Below are 24,848 nucleotides of genomic sequence, written 5' to 3' on the forward strand. Positions count from 1 at the left end.
TTTGTTTGTAATTAGCCAAGTTACTGTTAAGAACATAAGATTTGCCAAACTGAACCAGACAAAAAGGCCCATCAAGCCCAGTATCCTGTTTCCAACAGTGGCCAATTCAGGTCACAAGTACCTGGCAGGATCCTAAAAGGTCAACAGAGTCTATATTGTTTATCTTAGGGATAAACAGTGGATTTCCACAAGTTCACCTTAATATTTTATGGATTTTTCTTCCAGAAACTTGTCCAAACCTTTTTTTTTTTTTTTTTTTAAGTGCAGCTACGCTAACACCTGTCACCACATCTTCCAGCAATGAATTCCGGAGTTTAATTGTGTGTTGAGTAAAAAAAAATATTATTTTCTCCCATTTGTTTTAAATGTAACACCTAGTAACGTCACTGAATGTCCCCTAATCTTTGTACTTTTTGACAAAAGAGTAAAACAACCGATTTAGGTTCCACGCCACTGAATTTATAGTTTTCTATCATCTCTCTCCTCTGCTGTCTCTTCTCCAAGCTGAAGAATCCTAACCTCTTTAGCCTTTCCTCATAGGGGAAATCATTCCACCCCCTTTATCATCTTGGTTACTCTTCACTGTAACTTTCCTAATTCCACTATTTCTTTTTTTCAGATGCAATGACCAGAATTGCACACAATCTCAAGGTGCAATACAGAGACATCATGACAGTCTACATTTTATTTTCTATTTCTTTCCTAATAACTCCTAGCATTCTATTTGCTTTTTTTGTCACCGCCGTACATTAAGTAGAGGATTTCAGCATATCCATGATTATACCTAGACCCTTTTCCTAGGTGGTGACTCCCAATTTCGAGCTAAAAATGTGGGTTGCTCTTCTCTACGTGCATCCTTCACACTTGTCCACGTTAAATGTCATCTCCCATTTGGAGGCCCAGTCTCTCACAATCCTCTGATTTAACAAATTGGAATCATTTTGTATCTTCAGCAAATTTAATCTCCTCATTTTTTTTTTTTTTATTTGTAGATACTTTAAAAATTAAAATGCCTCACTACTTTTCTTCTTTTAATGTCTTGGTGACCAAGTCGAACATCATCATCCCGTACGGTGTTTAACATTAGGTTGGACAGCCGAACACCGTCTCACACACTAGGCCCTACCTTCTCTGCTTTTCCTGCAACTGTTGGGTTCTGCGAGAGGTCTCAATGGAATGATGATGTCATCTGCCCTGAGGCCATCTTCTGAATGCTTTTCTGAAACGTGCGTCAGCAGCTCCAAATGGTTTGGTGAAAATAAGTTGCAAAGTTTACACATGAAGATGGAATTCTCTGGAACAAGGAAAAGAAAAAAAAATATGGGTTTTACAATCCTACAATTCCAATAATCATGTACAACTTTTCGAACAATGAAGCAATAACGCATTTATACGAAGCCAAAAAATATATAGCACAAGTTCATAGTAATCACACCAAGTGAAAATATTTCCAGGCATCCAATAAACCAATTATATAAAACGAGATTAAATTCTCCTGAGGCCCCGGTCTGACTCCTGCAATTCTCTTCATTCTCCAAAGCCACTGTGATCCACTTCCCCCCCACCCCCCTCCCGATCACCCTCTCTAACTTGACTGAAGGACACTTAGCCGCACTCCACCCCCATCTCACTGATCCTTTACTCCCCAGCCTGATCCCACCATCCCTTGCATCCTCACCTATCTGGACATACTACCTTGACCCCCTGCCACTGCCCAATCTCGGCACTCCTTCTCAACTGCACGGTCCAAATCCAGCAGACTCCCTGCCCATTCTGCTCTCCCTCACTAGCCCAACCCCAGTATACCCCAATCTGCTGGCTCAGCCTGATCCCAGAACTCCCTTCTCCCCTGCATAGCCTCTCCCCAGCACAATCCTACCCCATTTCTCCTCCACCTAGAACCCGCACACTCACTAGGCCCGCCCTTGGCTGCATGCCGTAGGTAGCCAGATACGAAATGCCTGCTGGGTCATTGCTACATGGTGAAAGCAATCACGGTAATGGGCTCTGGGGAGAAGGAGGGGAGGGCGAGGGGCTGAGAATGATGGGATCTCCCTTAGCTATGGCAGTCCGGTCCAACAGTGGCTGAAGTGATTGGCTTGCTATGGCCCTTCCCCAGTGCTTGTCAGCCAGAATGTCTCCAGCTCGCAGCTAAGGCACTGTCTGGGGAAGGCTTTGGCTCAGCCCAACAGCCATACATTCCATGGTAGCCAGAGACTGGCGAGTGCCAACTGATGGACAACATCCGGCTAAGTGAATTAAATCCTTCAGTCAATTGTTATCTTGTTAAATGTAAAATAGGGCAGATCTCGCCCTATTCAACCTGTTACCTGGAAACCGATGTGATATCTCGATCGAATGTCGGTATACTAAATAAATAAATAAATAAATATATAGATATATGCTATTTCTCTTGGGGGGGTGTTAATCTCCGATTTTTGTTTTACTACACTGTTTTCTATATTCAAAAGTCAGAATCCCGAAACAAATAATTCAATGTCTGACCTCTTGGGTTTGAGCTAGGTTACCCAGAAAGAGTCTATGGTGACCACCTGCGTCTGAGAGGCTGGCCATCAGGAAAAGGCTGTTGAGAGAGAGATGCTGGCATGCGGGGAAGCAGCAGCAGCAGCAGTATTCAAGGTCCAAAACAGCTGTTGGGTGAGTGCAGACACTCACAAAAAACTTTTTTTTTTTTTTTTTAAATAAAATTGCAAATGGAGCTTGAAACACCTGCTTGAAAAATATAGTCTTCACCTGCTTCCTAAATGACTAAATACATGTCGCCCTTATACCCTCTGACAGAGAACTGCAGGTTGTAAACCGGCCACCCCACACATTCTTGTACTTGTCTCCGCAAGGTGCACTTGTCATACTGATGGTACATTTAAGACAGGGGTAGGCAACATAAACAAGTCCGATATTCAGGATATCCACAATAACTATGCAAGGGGTATATTTGCATGCAGTGTCTCTGTTCTATACAAGTACATCTTACACATATTCATTGGGGATTTCCTGAAAAGCCAAATCCATTAGTAGATGCTAGGAACGGAGTTGCCTACTCCCAATTTAAGAGGTTATACCCTGCAGACCTTAACATCCTGGATGGCTGATAAATCTTTAAAATTGCTTTCACAAAGACCAGGGTGTCCCCACTCAAGGTCTTGTGAATGAGCATCAAAACCTGGAATTTGATCCACCAACATATTGGCAACCAGTGGAGACATCACAAGATGGGGGTGATATGGTCTCAGAGTGGCTCCCCTTAACACTCTTGCAGCAGTATTCTGTACAATCTGCATAGCCCTTGCTAACATTTCGATGAGTAAGTCTTCGACTTCCTGCTTCTCTTCTGGGCAAATTCAATATCCACACATTGGTGTGATAATTGAACTCTTAAATCCTTCAGCTACCTTGACATGATGATACTTAGCCTGCAAACTTGTCTCTTACTTTTGATTAGCTCTTGCACACACAGAAGGACCAAGAGTGGGGTCTTCCTCAACCTACTACTACTAATTATTTCTAAAACGCTACCAGACATACATTGTGCTATACAGATACACATAGGAGACATTCCCCCACTACATGGAGCTTACAGTCTAGTCAAAAGAAGAGTCTAGAGGAAGGTTTCTTGCGTGCTTCCGTGGAAGTTGGACAGGCATTACCATCAACTTGTAACTGCAACAAGATATGCAAGGCAGCAAAGTAGTGGTGCCATGGGCTTACCCTCAAAGGGAATGCCCTCCAAATAAAAAGCAGAGAGATTTCAGTGCCAAGCCACTCATTGCCACAACAAATGGCTTGCAGACCTGTTCGATCAACATCTCCAACAGGGCCAGAGAGTTCCAAGCTGACATCTTAAACTGTTTGAGGTACTGACTGTGGGCCTGGAGAAAAAAATTAGTGGACCAAAGTAGAGTTTTCAGGAGATGACAAACGGTCCTTGAGGGTTACCAAAGTTGAATTACTTGTGACTGTAGTTTAGACCCTTGGAGACCATCATGGCTGAGACTTGAATGGGAAAGATGAGTTCACCTTCAGACGAGAAGGAAGGTACACAACAGGTACCACGGTCTCCTTGCTCTGTACCAATGTCATGATGCTTCCACATAACGTTCAGCATCAAATCTCTGTGTTCAAGCTCAACCCTGCTCCTGGGCCTATGCTTCAACCCCTATTAAAAAGGTTGAGGAGTGCCCCCCTCAGTATAGCTTCCCAGCTATCAACACAGCTCCTGTGTCCTTGGGCCCTGCTAGGGTCAACATATCTAAAAAGGTTTATGTGGCATTGAAAAGGGCAACAACCCTGTTTAATAGAAAAGTAAATAAAAGTGAAGAGAGAGGCCATTGTGGTCTAAGGAAGTGGCTGAAAAGGTACAGGAATAAAAAAAAAGTTTGTATTCATAAAATACAAAAGATTGCAGAAAAAGGAAAAACAGGCAACTATATTTGGAAAATTAGTCAGATTAGTAAAGGTGTATAATGGAAAAAGTGAAAGGAATGGGAGGAGGGAATATGTAGAAGTCTACTGGGATGCTCAAATCTTCTCTGACCTGTGTCCTTCAAGATGCCGCTGGTCCAAAACAAAGCTCCTGTCTGCAGACCCCGGTCACCTGCCTCCTGCAGTCAGTCACAGAGCTCTCCCTCTCACTTGGCTTGTTCTGCCAAAGCTCACAGTACCTGCACCCACATCTTCAAGCCATGGTACTGGGAGTCACAACACAGAGTCTAACCTTCTTTACACAGCAGATGGGACTGGCAGTACTACCATCACCACTCTCAGAAACTGTCTGCAAACACTACAACATTTACAAAAATTTGTAACCTATCATTAAAATCATCTGATGTACCTGAAGCTTGGAAGATGGCCAATGTAACCCCTATATTTAAAAAGGGATACAGGGGTGATCTGGGAAGCTACAGAATGGTGAGCCTGACTTCAGTGCAAGGAAAAATCGTGGAAACTGTTATAAAGAATAAAATCACAAAACATTTAGTTAGAAATGGTTTGATGGGACACAGCCAACATGGATTTACCCAAGGGAAATCTTGCCTCACAAATTTCCTACATTTTTTTGAAGGGGTGAGTAACCTTTGGACAAAGGTTGGTATATTTGGATTTACAGAAGGCATTCAATGAAGTCCCATATGAGAGGCTTCTAAAAAACCTAAAAAGTCATGGGATAGGAGGTTAAAAGACAGGAAACAGAGAGTAGGATTAAATGGTCAGTTTTCACAGTGGAAAAAGGTAAACAGTGGAGTGCCTCAGGGATCTGTACTTGGATCAATGATTCTTAATATAATTTATAAATGATCTGGAAAGGAGTATGACGATTTAGGTGATCAGATTTGCAGACGACACAAAATTATGCAGAGTTGTTAAATCTCGAGCAGAGGACCTTGTGCAACTAGAAGATTGGGCTTCCAAATGGCAGATGAGGTTTAACGTGGACAAGTGCAAAGTGATGCATATAGGAAAAAATAACCCATGCTATAGTTCTACAATGTTATGTACTATCTTAGGAATTACCACCCAGTAAAGATATCTAGGCATCAAAGTGGATAAGACATTGAAATAGTCAGCCCAGTATGCTGTGGCAATCAAAAAAGCAACCAGAATGTTAGGAATTATTAGGAAGGGACATTATAACGGACACCACACCTTGTATACTGTGTGCAATTCTGGTCACCACATCTTAAAAAGGATATGGCTGCATTAGAGAAAGAACAGAGAAGGGAGACCAAAATGATATGGGGCATGGAACAGCTGCCCTATGAGGAAAGGCTAAAGAAGTTAGGGCTGGTCAGCTTGGAAAAGAGACAACTAAGGGGGGATATAATAGAGGTATACAAAATCATGAAAGGACTTGAACAAGTTAATGTAAATCAGTTATTTACTCTCTCAGATAATAGAAGGACCAGGGGGCACTCCATGAAGTTAGCAAGTAGCTCATTTAAAACAAATCAAAGAAAATTATTTTTCACTCAGCGATTAGTTAAACTCTGGAATTCATTGCTAGGGGATGTGGTCTCAGCAGTTCATATTACTGGGTTTAAAAAAGGTTTGGATAAGTTCCTAGAGGTTAAATCCATAAACTGCTATTGTGGTAATTAATAAGCAATAGTAGCTTGTGATCTGTCTAATGTTTGGTACTTGCCAGGTACATGTGGCTTGGATTGGCCACTGTTGGGAACATGATGCTGAGCTTGATGGATCCTTGGTCTGACCCAGTATGGCATTTCTTATGATCTTAAATCTCTATGATTCCGTACCTTGCAACAAGGGGAAAAAAAAAAAAAAGAAACTGTAGCTGTAAGTTACATGACATGCCCCAAGGGCAATTTAAAAAATCTTTAAGAATAGACGTCTATCACAAGAGACCAGAATGCAAAACAGAACACCAACATTTCAAAGTTGAGTGAATTAGCAGTGAATGTGAGACTGAGATCATACTCTGTCTTAGAATATAAGAAAAGACCATGCCATACTGTGTCAAACCAAGGGTCCATCAAGCCCAGCATCCTGTTTCCAACAGTGGCCAATCCAGGCCATAAGAACCTGGCAAGTACCCAAAACCTAAGTCTATCCCATGTTAGCATTGCTAGTAATAGCAGTGGCTATTTTCCAAGTCAACTTGATTAATAGCAGGTAATGGACTTCTCCTCCAAGAACTTATCCAAACCTTTTTTAAACCCAACTACACTAACTGCAGGAGTTTAATTGTGCATTGAGTGAAAAAACTCTCTCTGATTAGTTTTAAATATGCCACATGCTAACTTCATGGAGTGGCCCCTAGTCCTTCTATTATCTGAAAGAGTAAATAACCAATTCACATTTACCTGTTCTAAACCTATCATGATTTTAAACACCTCTATCATATCCCCCTTCGCTGTCTCTTCCCCAAGCTGAACAGTCCTAACCTCTTTAGTCTTTCCTCATAGGGGAGCTGTTCCATCCTCTTTATCATTTTGGTCGCCCTTCTCTGTACTTTCTCCATCGCAGCTATATCTTTTTTGAGATGCGGCGACCAGAATTGTAGACAGTATTCAAGGTGTGGTCTTACCATGGAGCGATACAGAGGCATTATGACATTTTCCATTTTATTCACCATTCCCTTCCTAATAATTCCTAACATTGTTTGCTTTTTTGACTGCCGCAGCACACTGAGCCAACGATTTTAATGTATTATCCTCTATGATGCCTAGATCTCTTTCCTGGGTGGTAGCTCCTAATATGGAACCTTACATCATGTAAATATAGCATGGGTTATTTTTTCCCTATATGCATCACCTTGTGCTTATCTACTGTTGTGCATGTGGATCCTTGGCCCGAGATCGTGTTGGCACTACCTGTGAGGGAGTCTCCCCTAGGTCCCCAACGTCGGGAGGCGAGGGCGGACGGGAAGCAGAGGCCAGCAGGAGCTTCGCCACTACCAGCCCTCGTTCCCTGCTGATTGAGCCTTTGGGTACTGGGGCCGGCTGGTCTTAGGTGGGCTTCTGTATGGTTGATCCCATAAGGCACATCCAGGCGAGGAGGGCGGCCACTAGAGACAGATGGTCTGAGGCAGGCAGTAGGAGACACGGACAGCTCCGGTCCAGACACCAGCGGCAGGCGGCGGAAGACGTGGTCAGGTCCGATCCAGAGGTCAGTGGCAGGCGGCAGAAGACGTGGTCAACAAGCAAGCCAAGCCAAGAGCCAAGGTCCATCCGAGGGGAGAGGAACAGAATGCAGGATCGAGAACTGGAAGGCGAGTATGCTGGACGAAGACAGCGAGGAGACATGTTGTCAAGCCGCCTGTTGGAAGCCCAATGCAGCCTTAAATAGGCTGAAGCTGGTGACGCCATCGAGAAGGACCAGCAGGAATTTCCCACCACCAACCCTTTAAGGCCCGGAAGGAGGCGCATGCTCATAGGAGGGAGCTGCAGGGGAGTGGCAGTCGGCGGCGTCCCAACCGCTGGAGAAGGAGGAGAGACTCCGGCGGCCCCGGGAAGGGACAGTTTGTGTCGGCAGTGGCTCCCAAAGGCTGCCAGGGAGACCAGCCCCCCTGCACAGCTGCAGGGAGGCGAGAGGTGAGCAAGGCCGCCCTCGGGGCTCTGCAGTCGGCATTCACAACATCCACATTAAATTTCATCTGCCATTTGGATGCCCAATTTTCCAGTCTCACAAGGTCCTCCTGTAATTTATCACAATCTGCTTGTGATTTAACTACTCTGAATAATTTTGTATCATCTGCAAATGTGATAACCTCACTCGTCGTATTCCTTTCCAGATCATATATAAATATATTGAAAAGTAAGGGTCCCACTCCACTGCCCAATCCCTTCCACTGAGAAAATTGACCATTTAATCCTACTCTCTGTTTCCTGTCTTTTAACCAGTTTGTAATCCACGAAAGGACATCGCCACCTATCCCATGACCTTTTACTTTTCCTAGAAGCCTCTCATGAGGAACTTTGTCAAACGCCTTCTGAAAATCCAAGTATACTACATCTACCGGTTCACCTTTATCCACGTTTATTAACTCCTTCAAAAAAGTGAAGCAGATTTGTGAGGCAAGACTTGCCTTGGGTAAAGCATTGCTGACTTTGCTCCATTAAATCATGCCTTAATATGTTCACTATTTTTCCTGGCACATGAATATCAGTATATAAAAGTGCTAAATAAATAAATATCTTCTCCAAGTGCCCCTTAACCCCTCAATCAACTGACTCCCTCGCAGGCTGCTTCAGATATATTTTTTAAAGTTTTTACTGTGAGTTTTTGCCTCTACAGCCAACTTCTTTTCAAATGCTCTCTTAGCCTGTCTTATCAATGTCTTATATTTAACTTGCCAACACTTATGCTTTATCCTATTTTCTTCTGTTGGATCCTTCTTCCAATGTTTGAAGGATCTTTTGGCTGAAACAGCCTCCTTTCACTTCACCTTTTAACCATGCCGGTAATCATTTTGCCTTCCTTCCACCTTTCTTAATGTGTGGAATACATCTGGACTGTGCTTCTAGGATGGTATTTTTTAACAAGGGTCCACACTCCTTGCAAACTTTTTATTTTTGTAGTTGCTCCTTTCAGTTTTTTTCTAACCATTTTTCTCACTTTATCAAAGTTTCCCTTTTGAAAGTTTAGCACTAGAGCCATGGATTTGCTTACCATCCCTCTTCCAGTCATTAATTCAAATTTGATCATAATATGATCACTATTGCCAAGCAGCCCCATCACCATTACCTCTCACCAAATCCTGCGCTCCACTGAGTATTAGATCTAAAATTGCTCCCTCTCTTGTTGGTTCCTGAACCAATTGCTCCATAAAATTGTCATTTATTCCATCCAGGAACTCTCTCTCTCTAGCATGTCCCAATGTTACATTTATCCAGTCAATATTGGGGTAACAAATCTCCCATTACTACTGCACTACCAATTTGGTTAGCTTCCCTAATTTCTCTTAGCATTTCACTGTCCGACTCACCATCTTGGCCAGGTGGACGGTAGTATCACTATACTCTTCCCCAAAATACAAAGGATTTCTACCCATAAAGATTCGATTAAATGCACAATCTCATGCAGGATGTTTATCCTGTTGGACTCTATGCTATCCTGGACATAAAAGCACCACCCCGCCTCCCAGATTCTCCTCTGTCATTGCAATATAATTTGTACCCCGGTATAGCACTGTCCCATTGGTTATCCTCCTTCCACCATGTCTCTGAGATGCCGATTAAGTCTATGTCATCATTCACTGCTATACATTCTAGTTCTCCCATTTTGCTTCTTAGACTTCTGGCATTAGCATACAAACATTTCAAAGTTTGTTTTTTGTTTGTATTTTCATTCGATGACGCAAAACCAGATTTCATAGCAATCACGGAAACATGGATAAAAGACACAGATGCTGTCTTAATCAACCAATAACCCTACCTACAGAACATTCTTAATACCCAGACCAAAAAGGAAAAGGGGGAGGACTAATGTTAATCATAAAAAAAATAAAAATAAAAAGCTTACAGATGAAACTAATCCCAACCAACATCTGCTCACCCCTGGAAATTGCACTATTCGATTCACCAAAACTTCAAATCTGTCTAGTATACTGCCCCCCCCAGCTTACTGGATCAGAATTGCTCCCTACTAATTGAATTCCTTATGACCAATCTAACCCTAAACAAACCCATCATCATTTTAGGAGACTTCAACATCCACATGGACACCATCCCACATGTGCAACAACAACAGACGCTCTATCAACTCTAGGATTAAAACAAATCATCAATGGCCCAACTCATAAAGCAGGTCACACCTTAGACCTTGTCTTTATTAACACAGACTTCTGGCCGACATACCACACAAACAACAAAAATACCCTGGTCAGATCCCTAATTAATCCAATCATCCCCAACTCACAACGTAAAACTTACATTCGAGAAAAACTCACCGATGTCTATCACATACCATCCACCTTTTAATATTGAAGTGCTGCTAGAAAAACTACAACCTGAACTAACAAAACATAGACCTATCCAACCCTGTAAACGCCACAACCTCCTAGCTCAACATTACCAAAGCAATCTTGGACAAGATAAACCCCACTATTACAAAGGCCATAAAAAACCCAAAATACCAGAATCAATGGTACAACGACACTATCAGATCTGCCAAATGTGAACTCAGAAGAAAAGAGAAAGCCTGGCGTAAGAACAAAACAACCCTAGTACTTAACGCCTATTGAACACACCTAGCCTAGTACAAAAAAAAACCTCTACTCACAAAATATTAATTCCAACATAACCCTAGAATGCTCTTCGAAATTGTCCAAAATCTCTTCAAATCCCCAATGATCAGAAAACACAAGAACAGAAGCAATGAATTTGCTGAATTCTTTGACAAGAAAATCAACCTAATCAGCAACAACCTCAATGGCAACACCCAAAACAAAACCCAAGCTGGTCCAACTTTGACGAAGCCTCCTCACTGGAAATACAATCAATCAATCATCAAAAAAATGAACCCAGCAAATCACCCCATCGACAGCATACCTATACCAACGATCAAAGCTATCAAAGCATCAATAACCAAAACTATACCCAACATTGTTAACCTATCCCTCGTAGAAGGAAACTACCCTGACTGCCTAAAATCAGCGGTTATCAAACCCATTTTAAAAGAACCTAGACCCAAACAACCCATTAAACTATCGACCCATATCTAACCTACCCTTCATCGCCAAAATCACTGAAAAGATCATCCACTCCCAGCTCACTGACCACCTAGAAAAGAACAATATCCTACTCCCCACGCAATTTGGTTTCAGGAAATACCTGAGTACAGAAACACTACGCCTCTCATTAAGCGACACTGTGCTCAGAGGCTTCGAAAACAGCCAAAGCTACCTATTAATCCTCCTAGACCTATCAGCCGCATTTGATACCGTAAACCACACAACCCTTATGGATCAGTTGACAAATAGGATTAACTGAGAAAACTTTACAATGGTTCTTGTCCTACATATCACACAGAAGCTACCAGGTATTAATAAATAATACCCTCTCTAAGAAAATAAAACTAAACACTGGTGTTCCCCAAGGCTCTGCACTATCCGCAACCCTTTTCAACATATACCTCTTCCCGCTTTGCCACTTTCTAACTGACCTTGGGCTCACCCACTTCCTATATGCGGACGACATCCAAATACTAATTCCAATCCAAAATACATTGGAAGAAACCTACAAAAAACAGCCTCACATCTCACCAAAATAAAACTACTATTAACCAACATGAAACTCATAATAAACATCAAAAGGACAGAAATAATACTCCTGGATAAAAAAAAAAACAAAAAACACCCCATCACCCCTACCACCGCTCAACATAGAGAACCAAAAGACAACAATCTCCCCTGTCTCTCATGCTCGTAACTTAAGGGTCATCATCAACAGTGAATTATCCTTCAAAAATGACATCACGAATAAAATTAAGGAAGGATATTACAAACTACTTACACTAAGGCGATTAAAACTTTTCCTTAGTCCAGACGACTTCAGAACAGTCCTGCAACTACTCATCTTATCCAACCTGGATTATTGTAACTCCCTATTTTTTGAATTACCATTCTCCACCATCCACCCACTACAAATCTTACAAAACACAGCCGCCAGAATCCTCACAGGAACAAAAAAGCATGAACATATTATGCCAATTCTCATTTCACTACATTGGCTCCTGATAAAATTTTGAATAGATTACAAAGTACTGACCCTACTGCACAAAACAATATACGAAGAACAAAAACTGGTTAAGTACAACAATAGAACTACACACACCTCAACAAAACCTCCGCTCAACCAACAAAGGCCTTCTGAAAATCCCACCAACTAACATCAACTCGTGAAAGAGCCATAATCCTCAGCAGTCCCAAATTCTGGAACACCCTCCCAATGGAACTAAGAACTCAACCAAACCCAAAAACCTTCAAAAAGGAACTTAAAACCTGGATGTTCACCAAAGCCTACCAAAACACCCAATGACACATGCACATCCTCCCAAAATATAACACAATCCATACTGAATTCTCCTCGCCGCCACCTTGTTAACCCTCATACAGAACCCCCACCATGTACACCATTGCTACGTTAAGAATATCACTCTCAACCTTACTAATGCTATAAATGAACACCATATGCCAATCCATCTACCAACATTAACATTTTATCCGTCGAAACTTGTAAACCGTTATGATGGCGAAACCGAATGACTGTATATAAAACTCAATAAATAAATAGATCTTTTAACTCGGGTGAGTTTTTAATTACAGGCACTTGGACTACTTTTGTTATTAGTGGAACCTCTCTGTTGGGATCCCCTAACTGTAATGCTTCATTTAGTATCCTTTGATGATACCTCCTTCCGAAGCATGCGCTGCTGAGCGACTGTCAGCTTTCCCCTTTGTTCCAGTTTTAAAAGCTGCTCTATCTCCTTTTTAAAGGTTAACACCAGCAGTCTGGTTCCTCCCTGATTAAGGTGGAGCCCATCCCTTTGGAAAAAAAAATCTCTCCCTTCCCCAAAAGGTTCCCCAGTTCCTTACAAAACTGAATCCCTCTTCCTTACGCCATCGTCTCATCTACGCATTGAAACTCTGGAGCTCTGCCTGCCTCTGGTGACCTGCATGTGGAAAAGGGAGCATTTCAGAGAATGCTACCCTGGAGGTTCTGGATTTCAGCTTTCTACCTAAGAGCCTAAATTTGTCTTCCAGAATTTCCCTCCCACATTTTCCTATGTTGTTGGTGCCCACATGTACCATGACAGCCGGCTCCTCCCCAGCACTGTCTAAAATCATTCTTGTCAAGGTATTCGCAAAATTAACCATTTGAAGACATAACCCCTTGAGTGCTTCTTCAGCAATAATTTTTTTTTTTTTTTAGGACTTTTGGCCCAGTAGGATCCATCCTGCTACTTTGAGCTTCTAACTCAACTGGAAGCAGCCTATGATTTACAGTGCCATGAGCCTTCATTTATATGTTCCCAGAGATTTTCTCCATTTTATAGCCTCTTCCACTCTCTCCCCCAAAACCCAGCTAGCAAAGCCAAAGCCACAGTCTTTTGTTAGGATCCACAGTTTCCAGACCACACAACTCCTTCCAGAACTTAGTGCATGTGAGCCTGAAATTTGGCTAAGGGTTGCCATTGGACAATGGTTTGGCCTCCCTCCTCAAGAGCAGTAAAGGCTTCTTCTGCATCACCACCAGCCCAGCTCAGCCAAAAAGAAACCAGAAATCTAACTCGGGACTCCTACACACAACAGGGACATTTAGATCACCTTCCCAGTCTGAAGCTCGTCCAATTTGGTTTACAGGGTGAACAAACATTATATCAAATACAAAAATATAATATGGTTAATAGTTATAAGATTCCAATTTCCTACTACTTTATTTAAATATTCACAGTATTTAAAAATTGTGTGCCATTTAAAAGATGTGCTGCTGCAGAAGACAAAGATACCTGGTATGGCACTTTTCTGCCAGCTCCAACTTCACAGCATTTTTTGGAACCATAAAATGATCTGGGGGTCTACAGAAGGAAGGTATGAGAGATTCTATCATCTGCTCCCAAGTGCAAAACCATTCTGATTTTTAAAATCAGTATAAAAGCGACAGTAAACCCTCTCCAACTCTTCCCTTCCTCAGCCACCAGCAGCTGTTCCTTTTCTTCAGCTGGTAGAGCCCGGCCTCCCGATCAGCCATACTGCCCAGGTCATCCAACATCGCTAGTGGAACCTAGACTCTCTTGCAGCCATGCTATTTAATTTCACTGGTGCAGCTTTCACATCTGCGCAGACAGTGAGCATGGACAACCACCATCAGCATGCTGAACATCCTTTTAAATATATAGACTCTCAAACTGTAGGATCAGATCCCTTACCTGCCATGATTGAAAACTTACAAAAAAAGGGAAACCATCAACAAAAAAAAACCGTGGAAAGGCATATTAATGGAAAGCTTTTCAAACTAAACATGAATGATTTCAAGATAGCAATGATAAGCACAAACTTGATTTACATATTTATTGTCCCTTTAAAATCAGTAACTCCTAAACCTGTCTTATTAGAGCCACAGCTAGATCTCCCATCAAAATCTAATTGGCTATAGGTAGGATCACCAGGACAGGTTTGGGAATCACAGCTTTATACATGTTTTTTTTAAAAAGTCAGAAGGAAGAAAAGCCAAAATGTTTTAACTAGAAAAACAGTAAAGTTCCAACATTACTCGGTGTTGTGGTCTGATAATCTTATCAGACCATTCAACTATATAAAATCAAAAGTCGCCTGAGGATGCAAGTTCAAACCTCTGCTATCACCAGGTCTGTGCTTGACTTTTGGAACTTAGGTTAAACTTATTTGGCAATAATACGTTTCCAGTAGAGGGAGACCATAAAAGTCCCATTAAGTATGGAATTCAAACAGATTAAAACTGACAGAGCAGACACAAACGATAAAGCATCCAACGGGGCATACAGCTGAACAGCCTTCAGCACAGACGGTCAGGAATAAGCAGCCTAACATAATACAGACCAGCAGTGTAGCCTAGTGGTTAAAACACAGCTGTGAAACCTATAAAACCTAGCTCGGATTCTCTTACTCATTCAGCTTGAAACCTTGAACCAGGACTCTTCCTGTCATCACTGCCAGCTAGTAAGCCCTTTGGAGCATGGACTTAGTGGCTTACTTTTATGAAGCCCTGTGTAAATTTAAAAAAAAAAAAAAAAAAGTGTACTCCAAAAACATTATTAAAATGTTGCTTCAAGAAATTCTCCAAACTACTGCAATTCTCCCTTTTTCCTCCCTTCCATTCATTACATTTAATTTTCTAAATGTATAATATATTTCCAAAAGAATTATACCCAGTTACAAACAATTTTGTAGCGTACAGAACTCAAAACACTGACAAGATTCTTCCACATATCAATCACTATAAGGCCCTTATAAAGAAGGAGATCAAGAAATAAAAATAAAAATCACTGTCACGTAAATCTAAGCAGCTGGGAGCAAGCCAGACCAGAAAACCAGAACCAGTATTGACCTACTAAAAGTGGCAGTGAGCAGCTACTTTTTCATTATTCTTTTGATTATGGGACTTTAGAAAAGATTTTAACTGATCTGGATCAATAGTTACTCTCTCACCCTACATCTACAAGGATATTTAAGAGGGAAAAAAAAAACCCCGCTCTATGAAGCTGGGTGTCACAACGCTACATTAGCAGAATACCAACAGTATAGCCCCAAAACTTTCTTTAGCACGCTGGGGAGCAGGGACAAAACAAAAAAATGAATCCATTGTTTATCTGTTTCCAAAACCAGGGACAACAATGCAGCGGCTCTGGTTATATAGGATGCTAACGATTAACCGGATAAAGCACCTAAAGAGGGCAAGGAAACACGCCCTAGACAGCAGAATGAAGCGGCCATGACACCTGGGCGACATCCGACAGTGCCGAATGGATCCAGCTCTCTGCCTAATGAGCCCCTCAATCTATTGTAGAGCTAAGCTTTAGCAAGCCAATCCACTTTCCAGAGAGGCAAGAGAGTGGTCAGTAGGGAAGGTGAGCACAGACCCCCATGTCACGGCTTTGCAAATCTTTGACGGAAATTGTCCTGAGGTGGGCCCTGAAGTCGCTATGGCTCTCACATGTCTGTAATTGCAGGCCAGCCAGTGCATAATGCAGTCCACTAGCAAAACTGGAAAGAGTTCATTTGGCAAGTACCTTTCCCACTATTAGAATCAAAAGCCATGAAAAACTGAGAAGCCTGGCAATGAGGCAGAGTCTATCATATAAGGCCAAGGCTCTTTTGTAATCCAAAGAATGAAGAGCCTTTTCGCTTTTATGCACATGAGGTCTTGGGAAAAAGATAAGAACAATGGTCTGATTAATATGGAAAGCAAAAATCATTTTTGGCTGAAACTTGAGGTGTATACGCAGTATCACTGTGTTATGGAGAAACTAAAAGGTATAGTAAATAAGAGACTGGAGCTTGTAATTCACTGACACTTCGAGCATGTGTGACATCTACTAAAAACAACATCTTCCATGAAAGGAATTTCAAGGAAGTCGATTCCACAGCTTCAAAGGTTGGCTTTATGAACCGAGTCAAGACCACAATAAGATCCCACAAGGGATGGTTTGCTTGACAGTGGAGGGCTAGTGTCCACAACTAGTAGCTCTTGCAGTTGGCTACAAACTGGCATGGAGGAAGGATGTGCATTAGACTGTGAAAATAACTGCAATTTTTTTTTATATAACAGAGCTCGCAAGGCACCCTCCTTATCACCAGCAATCAAAGAGGTAAAGAAAGTCTACACTAAGTCAATGCTTTGGTCCACTGACTGTTGGGCTCTTTGGGCTGGAGATGGCAAAAAGACATCTTCCTCAGATACCCGAAATGGCTCTTCACTCTGGGCCGAAACACTCCGCACACCGATCTAACCAAAGCTGCCTGGCAGAACTTCCGATGTCTGCGCTGGAATCACCTGTGTTGGTGATGTCCTAAAAACCATGTCATCATGTAAAAGACTGGAGCGGGCATGACCCACCATAGCACTGGTGGAACCTTAGTACACACACTCCACATTGAGAACACTGATGAATTCCTGGTCAACTAAAGGTCTGGGTAGAAGAGGTGGGATGGAGCCAAAAGGTATCTTGCGAACCAGGATGGAAGGCAGCACCTGCACCTTGCCCCATCAGTGCAGAGGTGGATTTCGTCAATGGAAGTATCATGGACATCTTCAGCACCAACAAAGGCGCAGATCTTATGTGCTTGCTCTTCTTCAGTGCCAATAAGCCCCTTGGAGATAGGGCTCATTTGTGCACTCGGGACTGTGCCTTACTCGATCCCAAGGCTACAGCGGATCTAGGACCCAGTGCCATGGGGGGGGGGGGGGGGGGGGGGGGGAGGCAGGTACCCTAAACGCAGGGCAGGAATGCGAGGAACCTCTGCTTAATTCGACACAGCAAGAAGTCAAAGAGACTCCACTATGGGACAAGCCTTCCCGGACACGTAATCTTCCTCACTTGCAACTCCTCTCTCTCAAGTAAACTTTACATGCGGTCACCATAGTCCAGTTTATTATCTCCGTTGTTTTATCCAGTTCTCATCTCATCCATTCTGAGATGATTGTATTGAATTATCTTATAAGGTTTATGTTATGACCCGTTTCACTGTTAATATTCCACCTCTTATCTTTGTATCGCCCAGAGTGAACATTGTTGTTACATTGCAAACTGTTGTGATATGTATATTTTACAGGAACATCGGTATAGAAAAGCTAAAAAATAAAATAAATAAATAGTTGGAATCATGATGTTTATCTGGCATCTTCCACTGAGATCTGGGAGACACACAACCACAGTCAAAGCAGTTCTGCAGCATTGTGGTAAGGGCCCAAGCATTTAAAAAAAAAAGTTGTAGTCATCTATGACGACATCCAGTGGCCAGAGACTTGAGAGCACCAAAGAGTGCTTTTTTTTCTTTTTATTAAAGGTAGCACTAAAAAGTGCTGATGAGGGACTCCCATGATAACAATATTAAAAAAAAAAAAAAAGCAGCTGAAACAGGCAGACAAAAAGGGAAAAGTAATCAAGAGAGGGGGGGGGTCAAACACATTTATGTGGTTATCTCAGACAAAAACAGATCAAAGGGCTCGTAAGACAACATGCAAGCGGGAATCACTGCACACACTCAGTAAAACTTTTAGTGAGCTAGAGAGATGGGTCCATTCCGCATTGGGTAACAAACATCACCCACGTGTCATGGCTAATTCAGCCCTGCATGTCAATACAGAAACTTTAGGTACAAAAGCAGATTCTCTTTACCACCCTCACTTCAAAATGGTAAACAGAAAGTGGATTCTGAATACCAAAACTTCCTTCAGATAACTTTTAAACAAATATTCCTGAAATATTAGGTGCCCTAGGAAAATTAACCAATCTTAGATTTCTTAATTTTAGATTATTTAAGGCTCTTATGATGGAGAGCCATGTTATGTCACATTTACTTTGAATATCATTAATGTCAGACCACACAGAGCTAGCATCTTGCAAAAGTTTAACTATTCTCAGGTAACCATATTTTGTATATCTAACTTTGCAACAAACAAACAAAAACCTCTAATCTAGAAAAAGAGACAGCAATATATTTAGCACAGAGTCCTGCTGCACATTTCTACCTTGTTTCTGAACATTAATGAAGTTCAACTTTCACTTCCATTGGAAAATGATGAGGCATCCTGTTAGTTTACTGGATGCCTGACTAGGAGAGATCTCAGATTAAGCCTAGTTTACTTTCTAGTCAAAGCTGATAAATAGAATTTTTGAGAATTGGTTCATCTCAACAGTCAGGGAGGTGAACCAATGCTATCCGAGAAGGCTCTAACCTTGGGAATTACCCTGGTTACCACTTTTGGGCTAGAATCTCAAGTTAGGAAGCAGCCAGAAATGCATTTATGAAGAATGGTGCAGCAGATTCACTTTTTAGAGCCAGGAACATTTCTCTCCCCCTTGTGGTCTTGCACTTAGACTAATATACTGCCATTTAGAATCAGACTTAAGCTAAAATGTTAAAGTTTCAGCTGATACATAACACCACTGCTAGGATGATGTTAGCCATACTAAGAATGGAGAGAGTTACATTTCTTCCAAAAAAAATAAAAAAAATTCACTAGCTCCCCATTCAGACATTTAAGGTGTTAACCAAGACCGTAAGAGTTCTTGGAGGGAAAATATCTCAATATTTAAGAAACTTACCCCCTAATACACCATCACGTCAGCCACAAACACGTAAAAAAATTAAATTCCAAGCCTTCACCTCTGTAGCACTAACCCTAAAGGATAAATTGCCACAAAAGCTCAGAATTAAGCAGAACTATTTCACTTTTAGACAGAGCCTAAAAACCTATTTTAATACTGGATAAGGATCTGCCTCTTATGTTGTATTCCTTCTTTTTGTAAATTTAATGTATCCAATTTGGACTTAGTTGATATTTTTGTTAAATATTTGCATTGTTTTTTGGTTTTGTCTGTAATCCATTGTAAAATTTTGGTTTTATGTTATTTCTTGTGTTATGATTGTACCTAACCACATTGTGATTTTTAATCAAAACAACAGGTTATAATTTTTAAATTAAATTGAAATGTAATTTTTACATTGTAGATCATCTTTGCAACCCTGACAAGACTACACTTGCACACCAGTACTACAGCAGGTGATTCTCCTGAAAAGGAAAGACTCAATACAATGGTCTTTTAGAGTCATCACTGAAGCTGTCTACATATGTTGTCCTGTGTTCCAGTTTGGCATGAACTGTTGATGCCATTAAGCCCAACATGTCCCATGCTAATATCTGCTATTTATTCCATATTAACATAGCAATAAGCCTGATACTTCACTTGGAATACATATCCAGCGCAGCTCACAGCTTCAACGGCAGGGGAGAATGAAGAAAAGAGGAGTTATATTCAGACAACAACCAATAAGGACTGAATTGCACAGGCTGGGTAAACAAATAAGCGTGGGAGTAGCTTGCTTATTGCGGCGGTTACTACCCCTAACCAATTAAGCTTGATACTTCATTTAGATGCATCTCCAGCACTGCCCTCTACATCAATGGTGGAGGTGGAAGGTAACTAGAACCAAAAAGTTACTAATAAGGGCCAAGAGTAACAGATAAGTATGAGAAAAAAATAAGTGTGGAAGCTTGCTGGGCAGACTGGATGGGCCGTTTGGTCTTCTTCTGCAGACATCTCTATGTTTCAATGATGGTAGAAAAAGATCAGATGGTCCATCCAGTCTGCCCAACAAGTTTCTTATAATAGAAACTGCCGCTTCGTGCAGGTCATCCTCATGTTTCTGTTGGGTAGTAACTGTCACTCTGTGCAGGTTACCCCAAGCCTTATGATAAGGATAGCAATATTTACAAGCTAAACCAAGCAATTGTCAAATCATTACAAAATTGTGTTTACAGGGTGAGTGGCCTTCATGATAATTTAGACAATGCTGCTTGAACATGCTTTGCTCTTTGGACTTAGCCCTAGAAGCTGTCCTGCGCTTTATCCCTCTCTATATACTAATATCCTGGATTGTAAAAGGCGGGGCCTAGTGCTGGCTGTCGTCAATCTAATTCCCTCTGCCACTGAAGCCGAGAGAGATGTTGCAGTTGTGTCACAAACACCATCCTAACTGGCTAAGAGTAGTAATCTGTTTAGAGTAACAACTGCCGCTCCATGCAAGTTATCCCCATGCAACCTTTTCATTTCCAAACTCTAGTCTTTAGATATCCACAGTGTTCATCCCATGCCCTTCTGAATCTGTTTACTCTTTTTGTCCTATCTCTTCTGGAAGGACATTAAAAGAATCCACCATCCTCTCCATGAAGAAATATTTCCTGATATTGGTTTCGAGTCATCCCCCCTGGATGACCTAGTTCTATGGTTTCCTTTCCAATAGAAAAGGTTCTAAGATTGTGCATCATTAAAACTTTCCAGGTATCTAAGGTCCATATCATATCTCCCCTGCATCTCCTCTCTTCCAGGGTATACATATTTAGATTCTTCAGCTTCTCCTCCTAAGTTTTCTGAAACAGATCCCATACCATTTTGATCACCCTTCCTGGACCACCTCCGTCCTGTCCTTATCCTTCTGAGATACGGGCTCCAGAATGGAACACAGTAAGGCTTCACCAAGGACCTGTACAAGGGCAAGATCACCTTTTTCCTACTAATTATTCCTCTCTCTATGCAGCCCAGCATTCTTCTAGCTTTAGCTATCACCCTGTCACATTGCTTTACCACCTTCAGACCGCCAAAAACTATTACACCAAGGTCCCTTTCCTAGTATGTGCACATTAGCCATTCATCCTCCTCATCATATACTGCTCTTTTGGATTACAGCATTTTAGATGCACGACTCTGCACTTCTTAGCACTCGCTTTTCATTCTCTCTGCTCCTTTAGACATGTCCACTCTGTTGCAGATCTTAGTATCATCCAAAATAGTCAAATTTTACCTTCTATTCCTTCTGCAATGTCACTTACAAAGATATTGAGTAGAACTAGTCCCAAAACAGATCCCTGTGGCACTCCATTAAACACCATTTTCTCTTCAGAATAGGGTCCATTTTGTAATCTATTCCTCAATTTGGTGATCTTTTCTCATATGGGCTGGTCCAGTAAAAATCCCAGGAGAGCGGGTGAGCACCCGCTCTCTCAGCACGCGCACAGGCCACTCTCCTGTGCGCGCGATTCAGTAAATAAATGTATTTAAATTAGGCCCGGTGGTAAAAAGAGACACTAGGGACACTAGCGCAACCCTAGCGCCTCTTTTTGGACAGGAGCGGCAGCTGTCAGCGGGTTTGACAGCCGACGCTCAATTTTGCCGGCGTCAGTTCTCAAGCCCGCTGACAGCCACAGGTTCAGAAACTGGACGCTGGCAAAATTGAGCATCTGGTTTTCAACCCGCGAGCCTATTTCAATTTTTTTTTTTTTTTTTACTTTTTTAAACTTTCATGACCTCTACTTAATATTGCCATGACATTAAGGCGGAGGGTGCACAGAAAAGTAGTTTTTACTGCTTTTCTGTGCACTTTCCCGGTGCACGGAGAAATTAGCGCCTACCTTTGGATAGGCGCTAATTTCTAAAAGTAAAATGTGCGGCTTGGCTGCACATTTTACTTACTGAATCGCACGGGAATACCTAATAGGGCCATCAACATGCATTTGCATATTGCGGGTGCTATTAGGTTCGGAGGGGGGGGGGGGGGTGACGCACATTTTGGACGCGCTATTACCCCTTACTGAATAAGGGGTAAAGCTAGCACGTCGAAAACGCGCATCCAAATGCCGGCTAACAGTGTGCTCCGTTGGAGCTCCGTCGGAGCGCACTGTACTGTATTGGCCTGATAGAAGAAACGCTTTCACCCAAGTCATGTATAGCAGAGCTCCTATAAATTCCAACTGAGATGACAGGCCCAAAAGGGACTACAAGTAATTTAATTTATAATAAACCGTAGCAAGTCCGTTTTGCTTATTAATTATTAAATAGTACCTCTTAGAAATGTGCGCTTGACCGATCTCAAATCATTCACACAGGGATAGTTTTTCCACTAAGACTTCTCAGTAAGAAAAAATGTGTAGCCTACCAAAAATCCAATTGCTTCTGGATCCTACTAATCCACTGCTGGGTCAAGGACCCAAGTTGAAAACTGGAGTTGCGATCCCATATGGCACTAGAAACCATCAGCCTAGTCCCTTAAAGAAACTTCTGAATTTGACATTAGATAAATATTACTAAAGCTCCATGCTATAAGTAACCTTTAGATTCTCATTAAGTTTAGTACGTATATATGGTCCTCACTTCGATGAGCTGACCCATAGCACTACTCTAACTTCCCTAATAGTCTGCTGCCACAGTCATTCGCGTTATAGCTCGGAGCTCCTCTCGGACCTCGCGGCGTGTAAGTGGCGTCTGCTGCTACCCCTCACGGGTCCCTGCACCCTAGCAGACTCACAGGTGCTCCGTCCCCTGCCACAAACGCGACGCTTCACTTTTCCAGAACAACTCATCAACGCCGCTGGTCCACAGCAAGAGAAAAGTCCAACCCTGGTAAAAGACACTGCCGCTAAAGCGACACCCACTCACCGCCACACTGCCCCTTCATTCCGGGCACCAGACGCCGCTTCAAACCCCCGGCCCGCTGACACTGAAGCTCCGAAGCCAACCCTAGCTCCTTAAACGTCATCAGCAACGGCCTGTCCTTGTTTTATGACGCACCACGCCAAACATTAGGTTCTTTTTGATGACGTCGCTTAGAGTTAGCGACTGCCTCGAAGCTGCAGCCAGTGTTACCAGATTGGGCTGTTTCACTCTCAATTTGGCTTTTATTTTCCTGCTGTGCGGAAAAAATATATTTTTTGTGCGGATTGGGCTCGTTTTGGGCTGAGCAGCTGAGTGCTAGCTACTCTACTTTGCTGTCGGCTTTTTCCTTGGCCGCGGGCAGCCCAACCCGCAGTCGCAGAGTGATGACTCATCGGCAGCAGCCAATCCGAAGTGGCAGGCACAGTAGGACGGGTGCATTCTCTCGCATGGAGAGGTTCTCTGCTTTTCTCTCCACCGTTACCGCTTTTACGAAAATACAGCTGGTTGTTTTCAGCCTTGAACCTGCTGAATTCTCCCGTCATCTCCGTCCTGAACGCGCAGCTGCCTACCTCACTTTTTATGCTGGTGAAGCGTCCTAACTCAGCTTCTGCCTGGTAATGAAAACAGAGGTAAGCGGCGACAAAAAGGGAAGACGATTTTTGGTTTTCCTGATTGAGGAAGGAAAAAGGGGGAAGGGAAAAAGAGAGAGTGTCACTGTAGGATAGGTGAAGGACATATGGGGGGGGGGGGAGTCGGGGAAGAGAATATACCGAACAACATGAAAAGAGGGCAAAGACAGAGAAGGCCAACTGTAGGGATACCGGTGCAGTGGCAAGGGTAGAATAAGCAGAGAAAGGGGGAGGAAGAAAGAGAGGTGAAGGTAAGGGGGAGTATGGGTGTGAGAGTCAGAGGAGTGGGGAGCAGAAAGAAGGGGCGGGGTGATGAGCAAAGAAGAGAGTTGGTGGGTAGAGAGGGGAGTGCCGGGCGCTCTCCTTCACAAGCTCGCCCCTTCTCTCACGTGCTATCCCTCATCTACACGGACTCTCCATCTCTCTCACACCTATACACACACACACTTTCTCTCATTCTCATACATACATACACCCACACTACAGAACACCACCAGTACACTGCCTTCTGGCTCCCATTTAAATGTTGTCTTTCCTCCTGGTTCCGATGAAGGTTTCCCATAGCAATAAGAAATCTTATCCACCTAATGTATGGCTCCTACAGTGCTGGAAATAGGTTATGTGAGAACAACATGTAATCTACTGGGCATCATAGGAGCCATTCACTAGCAGAAAAAACAATACAGATATCTACCGTACAGAGTAGCCAGACTTTACATAGGCCACCTTCACCCCCTTAGTTGCCATTGGAGAACTCAAAATTATCTCACTGATATAGTAATGCTGCCCCTGCAGCTTTTAGCCGTGCTATCGCCTGTGCAGGGGTTGCATGGCAGCATGAAACCAGGAACAAATAATGCTGCTGGGATCTACATTTGCTTCACTTATGTGGGAGTGGCTTAAGTGTGTTGGACTTCCTGCTCATGGACTATCGCTCTGTGGTGTTCTTCAGAAGACGATATCCTTTCCAAATGCTTCAGCCCAGCATCCCCTTGATCTTCCCGTGTTTGCCCACCACTGCAGTCAGACCCACAAGTCTGAAGGGTC

The 24,848-nt window shown here is 42.5% G+C and overlaps 1 protein-coding gene across 2 annotated transcripts in view; it reads right to left on the bottom strand.

Moving 5' to 3' along the window:
- Positions 1 to 23,323, bottom strand: part of ZFAT (zinc finger and AT-hook domain containing) — a 466,784-nt gene extending 443,461 nt beyond the window's left edge. The window contains exons 1-2 of one of the 2 annotated variants that reach the window (XM_029592065.1): positions 23,176 to 23,308; positions 1,127 to 1,294 (exon numbers count right to left, since the gene is read on the bottom strand). In XM_029592065.1, the coding sequence (XP_029447925.1) occupies positions 1,127 to 1,294; positions 23,176 to 23,275 (268 nt within the window). In that variant the 5' untranslated portion in view covers positions 23,276 to 23,308. Of the gene's footprint in view, positions 1 to 1,126; positions 1,295 to 23,175 lie in introns of both variants that reach the window. The other variant, XM_029592066.1, reaches the window with a different exon arrangement.
- Positions 23,324 to 24,848: the final 1,525 nt, after the last annotated feature.

This window comes from Rhinatrema bivittatum, chromosome 2 (genome assembly GCF_901001135.1).
Source record: "Rhinatrema bivittatum chromosome 2, aRhiBiv1.1, whole genome shotgun sequence".
NCBI classification, from domain to species: Eukaryota; Metazoa; Chordata; class Amphibia; order Gymnophiona; family Rhinatrematidae; genus Rhinatrema; species Rhinatrema bivittatum.